The sequence below is a fragment of the Leptodactylus fuscus genome, chromosome 6 (genome assembly GCF_031893055.1).
Source record: "Leptodactylus fuscus isolate aLepFus1 chromosome 6, aLepFus1.hap2, whole genome shotgun sequence".
Classification (NCBI taxonomy): domain Eukaryota; kingdom Metazoa; phylum Chordata; class Amphibia; order Anura; family Leptodactylidae; genus Leptodactylus; species Leptodactylus fuscus.
Window position 1 is genome coordinate 69,509,929 of NC_134270.1, and position 16,975 is coordinate 69,526,903.

Sequence of the window (16,975 nt, forward strand, 5' to 3'; positions counted from 1 at the left end):
TTTGGTAAATAAAGTTGTTATTATTATTATTATTATTATTATTATTATTATTATTGTTATTATTTTTGTAAGCCATATTCCTTTCCAATTAAGCCACACCCCTTTGGTGCACAGAATGTAGGGCAGTTTTTAGCATTCGGCTTAGTCAGTCCATGTCCCAGATCAGTGTTGTTGCTACCTATAGGCTATTTTGGGTATATATCTGTTGAACGCATCCTGTGCAGTACCAGCTGAGAGAACACCAACCAGGTTAACAAGTGCAGAAAACACTAAACTTTAAACAAAATATGCCCATAACTGAAGAAGCAGGCAAGAGGAGACAGAGACTGCATCAGTTTGGAACATGGGATCCTGTGATGTGACCTACTGGAACTAATTTCTCATAGTGATTCACTCTTCACTACATTACTGCACAGCAGGGGTGTACTGTAGGGATGCAGCGGTAGCAGTTGACCTGGGCCTTGGACTCAGAAGTGGGTTCAAAGATCACTTTGCTACACAACATCTACCACTATTCTAAATTGTGCAATGTAGGTAAGGGCCCCATTACAGGTGTTACACCGGAGCCCAGGGTCATCAAGTTACTCGTCTGCTGCATAGAGTGGACATTGAAGTCAGCATTGCAATGGACTTTTTCAATTCTACATAAATATATTATCAGTATTTTTTAACTTACCTTCCCCTATGATGGCTGCATCACTGACAATCGAATCTGCAAACATATTTCCCATCCGAATGCGGTACATACAGTAATATTTCAGGAGAGGCTGCTTACGGTGTGGTACCTCAAAATCCACTTGATTTTCTTTGACTGCCTTTATTTCATCTATGACGTCTTTGCTTTCATTGAACAGCTGGAACCACATCCTTTTACTTTGTTCTGGTGCTATGCAACTAATTTTCATCTTTCCTTCTTGATAGACCTCCCAAGCAATTTCAGGTCTGGGAAGAGCTGTGAGAAGCACACAAGGAGAACAGAAATTACATCATGTGACTGGTCAGGACATACCCTAAATAATATTGTAGAAATGCGCAAATTGTTCATTTCCCCATCATACTTACCTGTCTTCCTGTCCTGGAGATCACTTCCTTCTGTGCCGCCAGCTCCTTCTTTTCTTTACTTCCTCCAGCACCTGCGCAATAGACCTGGAGTGTCGGCTGTGCACTCCGGCTCTATTGCACAGGAGTGGGAGGCCAACACAGGAGAGGAGAAGCCAACCCCCTTGAATGCCCCTGAAGGAAGTGATGCTTCATGCCCAGAAGAATGGGACAGGAAGACATGTAAGGGTTAATTCACACAGAATTTTTTTGCAGGAGGATTTTGATGCAGAATCCACCTGAACAAAAGGCTCCCATTTATTTGAATGCTTTTTTTCTAGCTATTTTTTTTCTGCTAGCAAGAAAAAGAAGCTACATGCCCTTTCTTCTCGTGGATTCCACGGCTGAGACAGTCGTGGAGTCCACAACTTGAGACTCACTCCAAATTAGGCCCATTCATTTAGGCCTAATCAGGAGCGGGATGCCGTAACGGGATATCGGTGCACTGCTAGCCGCTCAGAGAGTACCGCAAGTATGATGAAGGGGGATGGTATTGGTAATGTTCCATTTCTGGCAACAAAGAAACGGAACGTCATCGGATAATCAGAAAATGTGCCTGGGATGAAAAAAAATGATGAACTCGGGGCAACACGGTGGCTCAGTGATTAGCACTGCAGCCTTGGAATGCTGGAGTCCTGGGTTTGAATTCTGCCAGGAACAACATCTGCAAGGAGTTTGTATGTTCTCCCCATGTTTGCGTGGATTTCCACCCATTCTGCAAAGACATACTGATAGGGGGAAAAAATGTACATTGTGATCCCTATATGGGGCTCACAATCTATTCTACATTAAAAAAATAAAAATGCCAGCCCATTGATATGAGTAAATATATATATTTTGATACAGTAAGTAAGCTAGAAGTTAGGAGGGGGAAGGGTGTTTAGCTTAGTGTAGCAAGATCATTTTATCTCGAACAACCTCTTTAAAGTATCATTGCATGAAAAACTGTTCTACATAGTACTAGACCTGAAGAGACAGTGCATGACATAGACATTTTGGGTGATGCAACTCTGTGCCATTCACAGTTGCTCCCAGGATAGAATACTGTGTGTCCCAGAGGACCTGCAATGACTCACAATGACTCCATATAACATCCATAAACAAATTAAAAAAAACATAATCTATGGTGCCATGCATATACAGCTTTAACACAGCTACAGAAATGATGAGCCCTGGTTATCTGCTATTAGCGTAGTTCATGTTTCTGGAGAGGTGCCCATTGTCAGGTTACTTCTGACTTTTTACCTGGCACACTATGATGACTTGCCTCTTCCTATATGTATATTGGAAAATATCTGTAGGGAATTTCTTCCCAAAGCAGTACATAATATTGTTCACAACCCAATGGGAACACTATGTTTTCCCTACAATGTAGCTGTACTTTATTGAGTTTATTATGGCTCCCTGGGATCATGGGATATTTCGCTAATTCATAAGGGTCAGGACAATATGACCTTATTGACAGATTCCTATTAAATGTTACTATGAATTTATATGTTCTTACCTTTAACATCAATCATCAGGGTATAGCTGAAACTCGACTGCATCTGTAACTTGCTGTACCTACAAGAATACCGTCCAGCATGCTCCTTATGTGTATTATGTATAACATAGGTCAATGGATTGTTCTCAGTTTCCTCTACTACAACACGACCCTTATATAGGGTAAAAGCCACATCTGGATATAAAGAATTGCATATTATAGTGATATCTTCTCCCGGTTGGACAATGGCCTTTGGCTCAACAGTGATTGTTGGTGGGGGATATTGGTCTGTATAAAATCAGAGAAACATTAAAAGACATTGTAGGGTTATTGTATAAGATACATTGTTTTTTGTTCAGTTTTCATGTAAAAAGCTGAATTTTAAGGACACAAGTCTCATTTTAGTTTAAGTAACTTTAATTTAAGTAACTAGGTAACTTTGTTGTCAGCTACATAGTCATTGGACTGCAGAGGTAATAGTCACACCCAGTCCCCATAGCCTATAGCCAACCAAAGACCCTTTTGCCAGATAAGATAACTTTATAAATTACACATGATAGGTGGGTGCAATGTTAATATTTTGCATCAGAGTTAAGAAGTATGAAGTTATGTTTGTGTTTGATGGTGCCATACTCTGTTTGTTTTAACTGGCGTCCTGCCTTTCTTAGCAGACTTCCTGCTGCTGTCTCTTTAAGAATTAGTTTTGCACCTGCTAACTTCCTCCAACCTATCCCTGTGTGTCTTTTTCCCATCTCCCTGTTTCAGCAGCTTTGCCTACTGTCTCTTCTTCTCACTTCCTGCAGTTAGCTGAATGGAAGAGCTGTAGATAACTGTGAGAGCAGTGAGTGATGTCACTTGTCCTATCTTATCACACAGGTTCGGCTCTATGGAAACACTGTAAACAATGGGTGATATAATTTCACACAGCAGGAAAACAAAGTAGCATTGCTAAAGCAATGTATTTAGGAAAACGCTGCAATTTACATAAGCAGTCAGTATGGATAGGATCCTTGAGCTGAGAATACCTCTTTAAGTCTGCACCTTTAGTCCTAACCTCCCTGAGCAATGCGTTGTGTTAAATTTTGTTCCTTGTATGCATTTTGTTTTACACTAGTTTCTTTCTGGCTTCACTGTTTGGTATCTCAGTTATGTCCCTGGTATCTCTGCATGCATGCTGCTCAGTTGTTTTATACCATTTTATTGAGTCCTTGTTTACCCTGTTTTTATGCTTTGCTGTACTATCTGTTTAAACCTGGGCTCTCTGCCATGGACTCTTTTACCTCCCTAGCCCCTGTGCCTCCTGCTAAACCCCTGTTTTTAGTCTTTGTACATAGTAATGTAATTATGCTGTTTCTGTGGTTCCCTGCACTATAGTTCTGTCTGCTTGGTTGGCTGCAACCAAACCAAGATCACCTCCGGAAGTTTTTCACCAAGGTCATCCATTTCCTTTTTGAAAACCAATCTCTGTGATCAGATAGTTTTTCCTTCCATTATTAAATCTAAATCTGCTTTTCCGCAGCATTTTTTCTACACTGTATGGATATTAACCAGAATCTCACTCACTTTGTTGGTACTGTAGAGCGCTGTGCTTTTTTCTGCTATGTTTCTGCAATGTGCAGGTGCTCTGAATTGATGAGTCACAATTTGAAATATTAGGCTGTAACAGAAGGCAGCCTGTTTGCCAAAAGGCTGGAGAGGAGTACAGTAATGAATAAACACAGGCAACCTTGAAATATGGTGGAGGTTCCTTGCAAGTATGAGGTAGCGTTTCAGCACATAGAGTTGGAAATTTGGTCAAGATTAATGCCGTCCTAAACTAATACAGACAGATCCATCATGCAGTAGCATCAAAGAGGTGTCTGATTGGATCCAAATTTATTGGACAACAACCCCAAATATACAGCAAATGTCATAAATAACTATCTTCAGCATAGAGAAGAGCAAGGAATCCTGGAAGTGATGACATGGCCCCCGCACAGCCCTGATCTCAATAACCATCGAGTGTGTCTAGGCTTACATGAATGATTTAAGGAAGCCTACATCCATGGAAGATCTGTGCTTAATTTTCCAAGATGTTTGGAACAACCTGCCAGCTGAGTTCCTTCAAAAATTTTCTTTAAGTGTACATAGAAGATGGGAGGTGAAGGGTGGTCACACCAAATATTGTGGCGCACGGTATATAGCCCAGTTTTTCACATTTGGCTTAGTAAATCTGTCCATGTCCCTGATCAGTGTTCTTACTACCTATAGGCTGTTTTGGGGATGCATCTGTTTAATGTATCCCCCGCAGTACCAACTGAGAAAACACTGCACCAACCAGGTTGAAAAGTAAAAAAAATGCTAAACGCTAAACAAAATATTGCAATAACCAAAGAAGCAAGAGGGGACTCACAGTGATTCATTTTTCACTACATTACTGCACAGCAGGGACTTAGCTATAGGGATGCCACGGTCGCTACTGGTCCTTGGTCCCAGAGGTGGCCTCAATTGTCACTGTGCTACATAACATCTACCACTATTCGTTGTTTGGTAGGATTTGCCAGAATGTTATGATCCAGTTTTTTCAAGAGAAACCTTAACCGAAACCGAGCTAGATTAAGAATGTTGTAGCACGAAAAACAAAGGTTTCGGCCTTGAAACGCGTAGGCGGCTATCCGTGTTTCTGTGTCTTTTTGTGACCACATGTCATAAGGGCGTTTTCTTCATATTTTTCTGGTTTCTTGTCTTTTTATGCATTTTTTCACATTAAAATCTATGTTTTATTGAAATTTCCAACTCTGGGTACTGAAATACTTCCTTGTTTTCATAGATTAAGAATAGACACATCTGTACATTAGTAACTAATTCTTCAAAGGTCTGCAATGTGGCTTTTTGATTTTTTCCTGAAATTTTAGTTTTGCCTTACCTCTCACATACAGGTACATAGACTCGCTGTGCTCTGAGTATTCTGAATTGCTGAAGTATTGGCAGGTGTAGTATCCACTGTCAGTTGTATTTAAGTTTGTGATTGCAAATATATGATTGGTTTGTTCCTTTATTGTCTCCTTATTTCCATTTTTAATCCAATAGAATTTTTTTGCATTTAATGAATTTGTGCAGTTTAAGTAGACCGTGCTACCAATCATATAGACGTCATATGGATCTTCAGTTTCTATTTCTAATATGGGTTTAACCAGTTTTCCTAGGTAAAAAAACAAAACAAAACCACATTAAAGGGGTTGCCCAGAATAAGTGGCTCATATCTGTTTCAAGCAAATAGCTTTACTGTCTCCTGCAATGACATTATGAATACATGATATTAATTGATGTTACTGTGCCTGTGCCTGTAACTGATCTATAAAGAGGACCTTTAACCCCCTCCAACAAGACTAGTTCTTTACATCATTTATTAAGGCCTGCTGCACTGATTCCAGCACAGTTAGAATTTTTATTCCCAAGCAATCAATGCTGTTAGTTTTGGTGCCTGATATGTTATTTGGGCTCTGTACTGTCAGGAGGACGATGTCAGGCAGGAGAAGGTGAGAGGTGTGATTCTGAGATCTGACAATGGCTGCCTCTGACAATGGCTGCCTCTGAATCACGACCCCCTGCCTGACACTGCCCTTCTGACATTACAGAGATTAAATAGCACATTAAGTATCAAAATTAACTGCGATTGTTGCCCAGGAATGGTGGGGGCAAGAGAAAAAATTGCAACTGTGCTGGAATCAGTGAAGCAACAACTATTCACAGATGCTAAGAACTCCTATTGGTGGTATTGAAAGGTCCTCTTTAAGAGGAGGCAAAAATCTAAAAAAAAACTATCCAGCATATCTAATTTGGAATCATATATTACATGAAGTTGGCTAAATTCTACTACAATGCTATGGTGACATAGAAAACTTGTTTATTACACTTTATCTCCGTGGATAGGGCTGCAAGAAACCTACCATAGTTATAAGGCACTTGTGCAGGGTCAATTTAGGCTATGGGCATGCCATGTCAACTACAAAAATGAACAAAATGGCAGTCTTCTAATATTCATACACATGTGCAATATACATCTTTATTTTATTATACTCACCATGTACACCACTTTCTGTTATCATCAGAATGCAACCTAAAATATAAGAAACAGGCCTGAGTAAAATGAATTTATGTTTCAATGTATGATATACACTCACCGGCCACTTTATTAGGTACACCATGCTAGTAACGGGTTGGACCCCCTTTTGCCTTCAGAACTGCCTCAATTCTTCGTGGCATAGATTCAACAAGGTGCTGGAAGCATTCCTCAGAGATTTTGGTCCATATTGACATGATGGCATCACACAGTTGCCGCACATTTGTCGGCTGCACATCCATGATGCGAATCTCCCGTTCCACCACATCCCAAAGATGCTCTATTGGATTGAGATCTGGTGACTGTGGAGGCCATTGGAGTACAGTGAACTCATTGTCATGTTCAAGAAACCAGTCTGAGATGATTCCAGCTTTATGACATGGCGCATTATCCTGCTGAAAGTAGCCATCAGATGTTGGGTACATTGTGGTCATAAAGGGATGGACATGGTCAGCAACAATACTCAGGTAGGCTTTGGCGTTGCAACGATGCTCAATTGGTACCAAGGGGCCCAAGGAGTGCCAAGAAAATATTCCCCACACCATGACACCACCACCACCAGCCTGAACCGTTGATACAAGGCAGGATGGATCCATGCTTTCATGTTCTTGACGCCAAATTCTGACCCTACCATTCGAATGTCGCCGAAGAAATCGAGACTCATCAGACCAGGCAACGTTTTTCCAATCTTCAATTGTCCAATTTCGATGAGCTTGTGCAAATTGTAGCCTCAGTTTCCTGTTCTTAGCTGAAAGGAGTGGCACCCGGTGTGGTCTTCTGCTGCTGTAGCCCATCTGCCTCAAAGTTCGACGTACTGTGCGTTCAGAGATGCTCTTCTGGCTACCTTGGTTGTAACGGGTGGCTATTTGAGTCACTGTTGCCTTTCTATCAGCTCGAACCAGTCTGGCCATTCTCCTCTGACCTCTGGCATCAACAACGCATTTCCACCCACAGAACTGCCGCTCACTGGATGTTTTTTCTTTTTCGGACCATTCTCTGTAAACCCTAGAGATGGTTGTGCGTGAAAATCCCAGTAGATCAGCAGTTTCTGAAATACTCAGACCAGCCCTTCTGGCACCAACAACCATGCCACCTTCAAAGGCACTCAAATCACCTTTCTTCCCCATACTGATGCTCGGTTTGAACTGCAGGAGATTGTCTTGACCGTGTCTACATGCCTAAATGCACTGAGTTGCCGCCATGTGATTGGCTGATTAGAAATTAAGTGTTAATGAGCACTTGGACAGGTGTACCTAATAAAGTGGCCGGTGAGTGTATGTTCCACGTAGAAAACATTAACATAGTAAAATTATAAAAACACCTAACCCCTAGCAACCAGCCAGAAAATAGAACTGGATGAAGACCCTTTCATTGTAATTCAATAATATGTCTATGGGTGTATAAAAAATGTAATAATATGAAAAACCTGTTGTCAAGTACAAAATGCTAAATGATATACCTTGATGCTGTGCCCATGATACATTTATTTTATTTTATTTTTTTAACCCATCTACCCATTCAATCCATGGTAGGTTATATGTAAATTAGCACTTCACATCACATATATAATATACAAATAGCCGAGGGGGCAAAACCCTTTAATGTATATTTATAGCACACAGAGACACACCCTCAGAAATAATAAAAGGTTACTGCCCTCTTGGCTAATAAGATATCATATACATACCGGGGGCCACATAGCTTAACCAGGTGGAAAAATAAAACGAAAATCACCAAACTGTTCAGGAGTACAGTGGCTATCACATGATATATATCATTTAGCATCTGTACTTGTTAACAGGTCCTCTTTAAATGAAGAAGTAACGTGGGCTGCTATACTGTAGTTGCAAAATATTTGCTAATAATTGCTAACAGTATTTTTTTATTAAAAATTATACAAAGTAGTCAACTTTTTCTTGGTTCTGCTTTTCTATATTTTTTCTTTGTTTTGCTCCAAACGACTTAACTGGGTTCAACAACAGGCAACATGTGGCTACATTACATGAGTGGTGTCATGAGACCACTATGCTGAGACCTACGCTGAGAAAACGGAGCCCTCGTTGTGTCTGTCACCTTTTGCAGCAAAATGCCTAACCATATATTGTAGTTGTAATGATGTTCAACCAACACAATTTGTTGCTGTGGATATCACACACTTTTTGACAGGTAAAATATACTCTAGCATGGAGCAGCATGGACAAAAAGGCATGACTGTGAAGCTAGTAAAATCACCATTATGCAAACATTGGGTCATAAGGAAAAGGGGTATGCAGTTTGTAATGCCCTTGTCACCGATCCCATAGTAGATCAGGCTATTCTATTTGGTGAACTGAAACAGACTGAGAAGTCTTCTTTACTGTGTGAAGTATAACACGGACTCATGTCAAGCAAGTACTGTATCATTTTGACACCACATTTTTAATTATACACCCATTGCCTGGCTTCCACAATGGCCGCGGCCATTTTGGGGTGGCCTCTCTTGCAGTTCAATACAGGAGCCGGCCGGCGGCCATTTTGGGGTGGCCACTCTATGCTCTTGTATAGAACTACAAGAGCAAGAGAAGCCAGAAGAGGCGGAGTTGCTGCAGAAGAAGGAAGAGGCGCAGGAAAGAGTTCTCGAGCAGCAATGGGGATGCGCTCATCGGCCTTTCAGCACTGGGGCCCGCCCTCATTGCTGCGGAGAGCTCATTTGCATGGTTTGCCGGTTTTGGAAATCACAGCGCGTTCGCACAGCGGTTTTTACCAAAAAGTGGGCATGGGATTCGCTAGAATCCCATCCACTTTGCCCGTGCTGTAAAATGCTGCGATTTTTTCCACCGCTTTTCCACTGCGGGCAAATTGCGCCATTTCTATCCCATGGGGCACCGGCCTAAAGGGGTTTTCCTGGCAGATAATACTGATGATCTGTCGTGTACATAGGCTTTGTTCTCTGTATGCTTATAAGATCTTACAAGAGGCAGTTCCAAGGGTGTGGTCCCTGCCTGTCTGATTTTGATAATCTGACCCTTCGTTCACATCTGCGTTGGGTTTTCCGTTCGGTGAGTCCACATAGGGATCCCCCGAACGGAATACCAAATGCAACTGCAAGCAGTGTGCATTAAAAGCACACGGACCCAATAGACTATAATGAGGTCCGTGTGCTTGCCGCATGCTGCTCACATGAATCCTGCGGACAGGAAAGTAGATTGTGAACTATTTTCCTATCCGCATGATCCCTGCGGAGATCTGGCGGCAAGCACATGGACCCCATTATAGTCTATGGGGTCCATGTGCTTTCACTCGCACATTGCTTACAGTTTTATTCCGTTTGGGGGGGGTCCTCATGTGGCCTCCCCCGGACGGAATATCAACGCAGATTTGAACGAGGCCTATCCTATGGTGAGGTCATCAATATCATTTGCCCAGTAGACCCATTTCAAAACTCTTGGAACATATAGGAGAGGGGGAGATATAGGAGATATTTCAGTTATGGTCAGTAAAGGCAATAAAATATGTAGACATTATATACATACTTCTCTGAAACACTCCTTCGCCATTTATCAGTAAAGATAACAGTGGTATATAAAGTTGTGCCAATTAACATCAATGACACAACAATAATGCCCTAAAAGAGGTGATGGTCCAAAATCACACTTTTATTTCTAGTCACCATAACATAACTCTGGACACCAGTCAGCCCACACACAGCTAACCTTCTAAACTATATGAGTACGGCAACAAATCTATTAAAGGATATATATGTGAATAGGGCATAGACCCTGGGACCCCCAGGTTTATTAAGCTAGGCCCTTTGGATGGTTTTATTTTGGAGCTCATCGCCTTTAATAGGATGTTCAGACTGATGATGCTCTGGAGAGGACATGAAGCATGGAAAACAAAAAGCAATCCGTTTACATAAGAAGAAAACGAAAAAGGAACTGAAAGCAGAAGAATAGGAAGCTTCATTGTGAAATCAGACAATGTCAGCATAGCTAGTGCATGAGTATTTAATGGTATGAAGTAATTTACAGGATGACATTCCTTAAAAGAAACAAGAGTATTTCCCAGCTAATGTTTGCATTCCTATAAATACCAATTTGTATCAAACAGCGCTGACACTCATGAACATCTTATGAGTTGTGTACCTATAGCCTATATTTTTCAATATAAATCTAAAAACAACCTTTTAAAATGTCTATGAAACATCATTTGCTGTACTTTAAAGAGGTTGTCCGGCAATTTTTTATTTCTTTTTAAATGTGTTGGGGGGAGGTAAAAAAAAAAATAAAAAAAATCATACTCACTAGAGATGAGCGAACACTAAAATGTTCGAGGTTCGAAATTCGAATCGAACAGCCGCTCACTGTTCGTGTGTTCGAACGGGTTTCAAACCCCATTATAGTCTATGGGGAACAGATACTCGTTAAGGGGGAAACCCAAATCCGTGTCTGGAGGGTCACCAAGTCCACTATGACACCCCAGGAAATGATGCCAACACCTCTGGAATGACACTGGGACAGCAGGGGAAGCATGTCTGGGGGCATCTAACACACCAAAGACCCTCTATTACCCCAACATCACAGCCTAACAACTACACACTTTACACATTCAAAAAAACCTCTATCAAAGTGGGAAAATACCTGGAAACCTTCTTTACTCCCCAAATGGATGGACACAAACCCCAATTTAAGCTCAACAAACAGTAACAACCACCCCTTTAAATCACGTTCCCCATGACAACCACGGATGGAATAGACAATGGGAAATCCAAAAGCCCTCACCCTTAACTGTCATTTTGAGTGTGTGTGTGTGTGTGTGTGTGTGTGATGTGGTAAGACCTTCCAAAGTTCACTTTTCTAGCCCTTAACATGAGCCCTTCCAAACAAAGTTACAGGACCTTAAGCTGAGCTACCAGCAGAGATTGAGGCCCTTGGCATGAGTAGAGCCTTGCACCAGCAGTGTTTTTGGCACTTAGGGTGAGTTGAGCCTTGTACCAGCGTGTGTCCCTTAACATCAGGCGAGCCCTAAGTTCTGCACTTTGCACAAAAGTTCAACATTAACCTTAGTAGGCCCGAGAACCAGGAACAGGTCTTGCAATGGCTGTCAGATAACGCTTAAAGCACATTGTCCACCAGCCAGTCAGCCTCTACCTCCTCTTACCCAACAGTCTTGTCCTCCTTCCACCCAAAATTCCCAATCTTCCCAGAACAATAACCCCAACTGTCCCTGCTCCCCAGAGCTGTTCTCCCTTCCTTTGACTGTACCGCAACCTGCCCCTCCATTTCGCGATTCCACGGACCTAACAGACGAGTATCTGTGTCCAGATGCTCAAACACTAGAGTCTCCTCCATCTCCGGTCAATTTGGTGGCGGATGACCAGCAACCCACCCTCATCGACGACGATGAGACGCAGTTGCTGTCAGGGCAGCCAGTTGACATGCGCATTGTGCAGGAGGAGGAGGCGAGAAAGGAGTTGGAAGAGGAGGTGGTGGACGACGAGGACACCGACCCCACCTGGAAAAGGCAGATATCAAGCTGGGAAAGTAGTGTGGATGTTGAGGCAGGTGCAGCACCAAAAAGGGTAGCTAGAGGCAGAGACATGTCCAGAGGCAGAGGTGCCGAAGCCAGGCCAGACCCGGAATGTCCGAAGATGTTCCCTTTTGTACCCAGCCCAGAAAAACTCCCCCATCGAGGGCACATTTCTCGAAGGTGTAGAGTTTTTTCAAGGAATGCGCCGAGGACAGATATAGTGTCGTCTACACAATTTGCCTCTCGAAATCGAGTAGGGGCCCTGAGCAGAGCAACCTGTCCACCACTTCAATGCACCATCATTTTGATGGATGCTGCAGTGCTTATCTTTAACCCCTTAAGGACCAGGCCATTTTTTGGTTTCGCATTTTCGTTTTTCCCTCCTCACATTTCAAGAGCCATAACTTTTTCATTTTTCAGTTCACAGAGTCACATGATAGCTTATTGTTTGCGGGACAAATTGTACTTTGTAATGGCACCATTCAATATGCTGTGCAATGTACTGGGAAGCTGGAAAAAAATTCAGAATGAGGCGCAATTGGAGAAAAAATGCATTTGCGCCATTTTCTTATGGGTTTAATTTTTACAGCATTCACTGTTTGGTACAAATGACATGTTACCTGTGTTCTACGTGTCAGTACAAACGCGGTGATACCAAATTTATATAGTATTTGAAATTTTTTGATACTTTTAAAAAAAATGATAAACTTTGCAAAATAGAAAAAAAAATTTGTGTCATCATGTTCTAACACCTGTAACTTTTTCATATTTCCATGTATGGAGCTGGTTGTGGTGTCTTTTTATGCGGGACAAGATGACGTTTCTATTGATACCATTTGGGGAAAGATCCGATGGTTTGATCACTTTTTATTCAATTTTTTATAGGAGGCAAAGTGTTGAAAAAAACGCTTTTTGGCTGTTTTTATTTTTTTTGCCGCTACGCCGTTCGCAGTACGGGATAAATGTTTTAATATTCTAATAGTTCAGGCATTTTGGAGCGCAGGGATACCTAATATGTTTATGTTTAATGTTCTTTAATTACTTTTATAGCTGATCTAGGGAAAGGGGGGTGATTTGAACTTTTATATTTTTTTTATTTTTTTAATACTTTTAAAAACTTTTTTTTTTCTTCTGTTACATTTATGATCAGACCCCTTAGGTACCTTGAAACCTAGGGAGTCTGATCGCTCATACTATTCACTGCAATACTACAGTATTGCAGTGAATAGGAAAATCGCAGCACTTCTATTAGACGATGCCTCTGGCATCGTCTAATAGATCTAGTGCAGAGACAAGCCTGGAAGCCTTCAATAGGCTTCCGGCTGTCATAGCAACCGATCACCGCCCTCATGTGACGTTCAGGAGGGCGGCGATCGGGGAAACATGGCGGCGCCCATGCCGCCTGCGCTGTTTACACACTGCGGTCACGTTTGACCGCAGTGTGTAAAGGGTTAACAGCAGCGATCAGCTCGGGCACCGACCGCTGCTGTTAGTGGCAGGTCCTGGCTGTATTATACAGCCGGCATCTGCCGTGTATGGAGCGAGCTCAGTGTGTGAGCTCGCTCCATACATCCCCATGCGACCCATGACGTACAGTTACGTCAAGGGTCGCTAAGGGGTTAATGACAGGCAGGGTGAATGTGGTGGAGTCTGGTCCCCATGTGCAAACTGGGGTGGCCTATCTCCTCTCCCAGGCCAAAATTCATGGCAGGAGTAGACTGAAACCCTACGATGCTGCAACCTCCACCCCAGCTACTAGCGGCAAACGCTGTAACACTGGCGTGGGGAGATGTCAGCAGGCCGTGCTGAAACTGATCAGCTTGGGGGACAGACAGCACAGTGCCTCCGAGGTCAGGGATGCCATCCTGGCTGAGATGGCATTTTTTTTTCCCTGCTACACCTGGGGCCTGGCATTTTTGCGCCTGTGATAATGGCTGGAACCTGGTAGCAGATCTGGAGCTTGCCAGACTCAAACACGGTCCAGCATGGCCCACGTTTTTCAACTTGTTGGTGCCATGTTTCTTTGAAACCTACACCATTGTGCCTGATATACAGGTCAAAGTGGGGCCATTTTCGTAAGTGAGAACTAGCCTCTGCTAGGCAGAAAACATTCAGAGCACACTCCTCTCATCGTCGCACCGTTGGCTGGCGGAGGAAGACGAGGGGGTTGGAGTGGCATCTGATGTCCCTGTCCCACACGAGGCTAGAGGGTGCACTTCAGTGCATCCCATTGCTTCACCACAAATGGTGTGAAGGGGAGTGGAAAATGGAGGAAATGGAGAGTGACCCTTACAGTTGGGGCCAGCAAAGGCATGCCAAGTAACACACTGGCACACATGGCTGACTTCATCTTGGGTTGCTTTTCAACACATATTTCACATCATGAAGAACAAATACTGGATTTTTACAAGCCTCGAACCCCGGTCTAGGTCTAATGTCTGTTCCTTTCTTATATTAGGGGAGAGGGAAAAAAAAATTACTTCAGTGATACGTTTAGCGTAAATAGACTGACTATTAATGTGTATCCCACTTAGTGTTGTTAGGGTTACACACCGTCACAACCTGGCTAAAGCTTCTATAGCTGTTAATAAAGTAAACATAACTTTACGGTATCCAAAAAGACAGCTGGTACCGACAGAGAGCAAGACAAATGTCAACCAAAGCTGTGAGCTCTGAACACCCACAGTGACTTTGGCGTCATCATCATTATAAGGGAGCGGGTGGTAATAAATAACTTGGCAGTGCCTAAAACCCACAAAGCTTATACAACTATATTTACATTAAGATACACAAATGACACTTTTTAGTAGCATGTCATGAGACAAGCTGATAAGATCTTCCTTTGTGCAGTGCTATTTGAAAGTTAAACGCTGCCTTTATTTTAATTCTGGAGAAGGTGCAGACATTAGATTTAGAACATGTTGTCTTCATTGTCCAAATCCTCTATATAGGTAATGTGTTTTTCGGGCCGAGCTGTCTGGGAACGAGCTGGTGCAGCACTGACAACCTGGGTGAATATGGCAAGAGCCTGAGATGTAGGGTGAATGAATCCCCAAATTATTTGGGGAATTTCCACTCAGAAACTGGCACTATATACCAGTAGCAAAAATTGTGGGTGCACGTAACCTCAATATATTCTTTGAATTCCCAGTCAGACAATGGCACTATATGGCAGTGGCAGGACTTGAAGTTATTTGTAACCCCAATATATTCTTTGAATTCCCAGTGAGAAACTGGCACTATATGGCAGTGGCAGGACTTGAAGGTATTTGTAACCCCAATATATTCTTTGCATTCCCAGTCAGACAATGGCACTATATGGCAGTGGCAGGACTTGAAGGTATTTGTAACCCCAATATATTCTTTGCATTCCCAGTCAGACAATGGCACTATATGGCAGTGGCAGGACTTGAAGGTATTTGTAACCCCAATATATTCTTTGCATTCCCAGTCAGACAATGGCACTATATGGCAGTGGCAGGACTTGAAGGTATTTGTAACCCCAATATATTCTTTGAATTCCCAGTCAGACAACGGCACTATATGGCAGTGGCAGGACTTGAAGGTATTTGTAACCCCAATATATTCTTTGAATTCCCAGTCAGACAATGGCACTATATGGCAGTGGCAGGACTTGAAGGTATTTGTAACCCCAATATATTCTTTGAATTTCCAGTGAGAAACTGGCACTATATGGCAGTGGCAGGACTTGAAGGTATTTGTAACCCCAATATATTCTTTGCATTCCCAGTCAGACAATGGCACTATATGGCAGTGGCAGGACTTGAAGGTATTTGTAACCCCAATATATTCTTTGCATTCCCAGTCAGACAATGGCACTATATGGCAGTGGCAGGACTTGAAGGTATTTGTAACCCCAATATATTCTTTGCATTCCCAGTCAGACAATGGCACTATATGGCAGTGGCAGGACTTGAAGGTATTTGTAACCCCAATATATTCTTTGCATTCCCAGTCAGACAATGGCACTATATGGCAGTGGCAGGACTTGAAGGTATTTGTAACCCCAATATATTCTTTGAATTCCCAGTGAGAAACTGGCACTATATGGCAGTGGCAGGACTTGAAGGTATTTGTAACCCCAATATATTCTTTGAATTCCCAGTGAGAAACTGGCACTATATGGCAGTGGCAGGACTTGAAGGTATTTGTAACCCCAATATATTCTTTGCATTCCCAGTCAGACAATGGCACTATATGGCAGTGGCAGGACTTGAAGGTATTTGTAACCCCAATATATTCTTTGAATTCCCAGTCAGACAATGGCACTATATGACAGTGGCAGGACTTGAAGGTATTTGTAACCCCAATATATTCTTTGAATTCCCAGTGAGAAACTGGCACTATATGGCAGTGGCAGGACTTGAAGGTATTTGTAACCCCAATATATTCTTTGCATTCCCAGTCAGACAATGGCACTATATGGCAGTAGCAAAAATAGTGGGTGTATATAGCCCCAATTCTATTGCTAGGGGACTTGCAGGGTATTTCTGGGGTGAAGCTGGGGGGGCACACCGTTGGAACGGGGATTTGGGGTGTATATATAGGGTATACGGGAATACACTGTCAGTGTATTCCATTCAGGATCCTGGGAAAGCTGGGTTGCGGCGATTGAGCCCGTCAGTGCCACATTACACTGACAAGCTTCTCCCTGGAATTTAAGTTATATGTAACCCCAATATATTCTTTGAATTCCCAGTCAGACAATGGCACTATATGGCAGTAGCAAAAATAGTGGGTGTATATAGCCCCAATTCTATTGC

At 42.5% G+C, this 16,975-nt stretch overlaps 1 protein-coding gene across 2 annotated transcripts in view; it reads right to left on the reverse strand.

The window, feature by feature from the left end:
- The window catches only part of LOC142210780 (alpha-1B-glycoprotein-like), a 37,980-nt gene that overhangs the window by 7,320 nt on the left and 13,685 nt on the right, over positions 1-16,975 (reverse strand). For both annotated transcript variants that reach the window (XM_075280200.1, XM_075280199.1), the window contains exons 2-5: positions 6,645-6,680; positions 5,487-5,762; positions 2,603-2,869; positions 677-952 (exon numbers count right to left, since the gene is read on the reverse strand). In XM_075280200.1, coding sequence (XP_075136301.1) covers positions 677-952; positions 2,603-2,869; positions 5,487-5,762; positions 6,645-6,680 — 855 coding nt within the window. The remainder of the gene's footprint in view (positions 1-676; positions 953-2,602; positions 2,870-5,486; positions 5,763-6,644; positions 6,681-16,975) is intronic.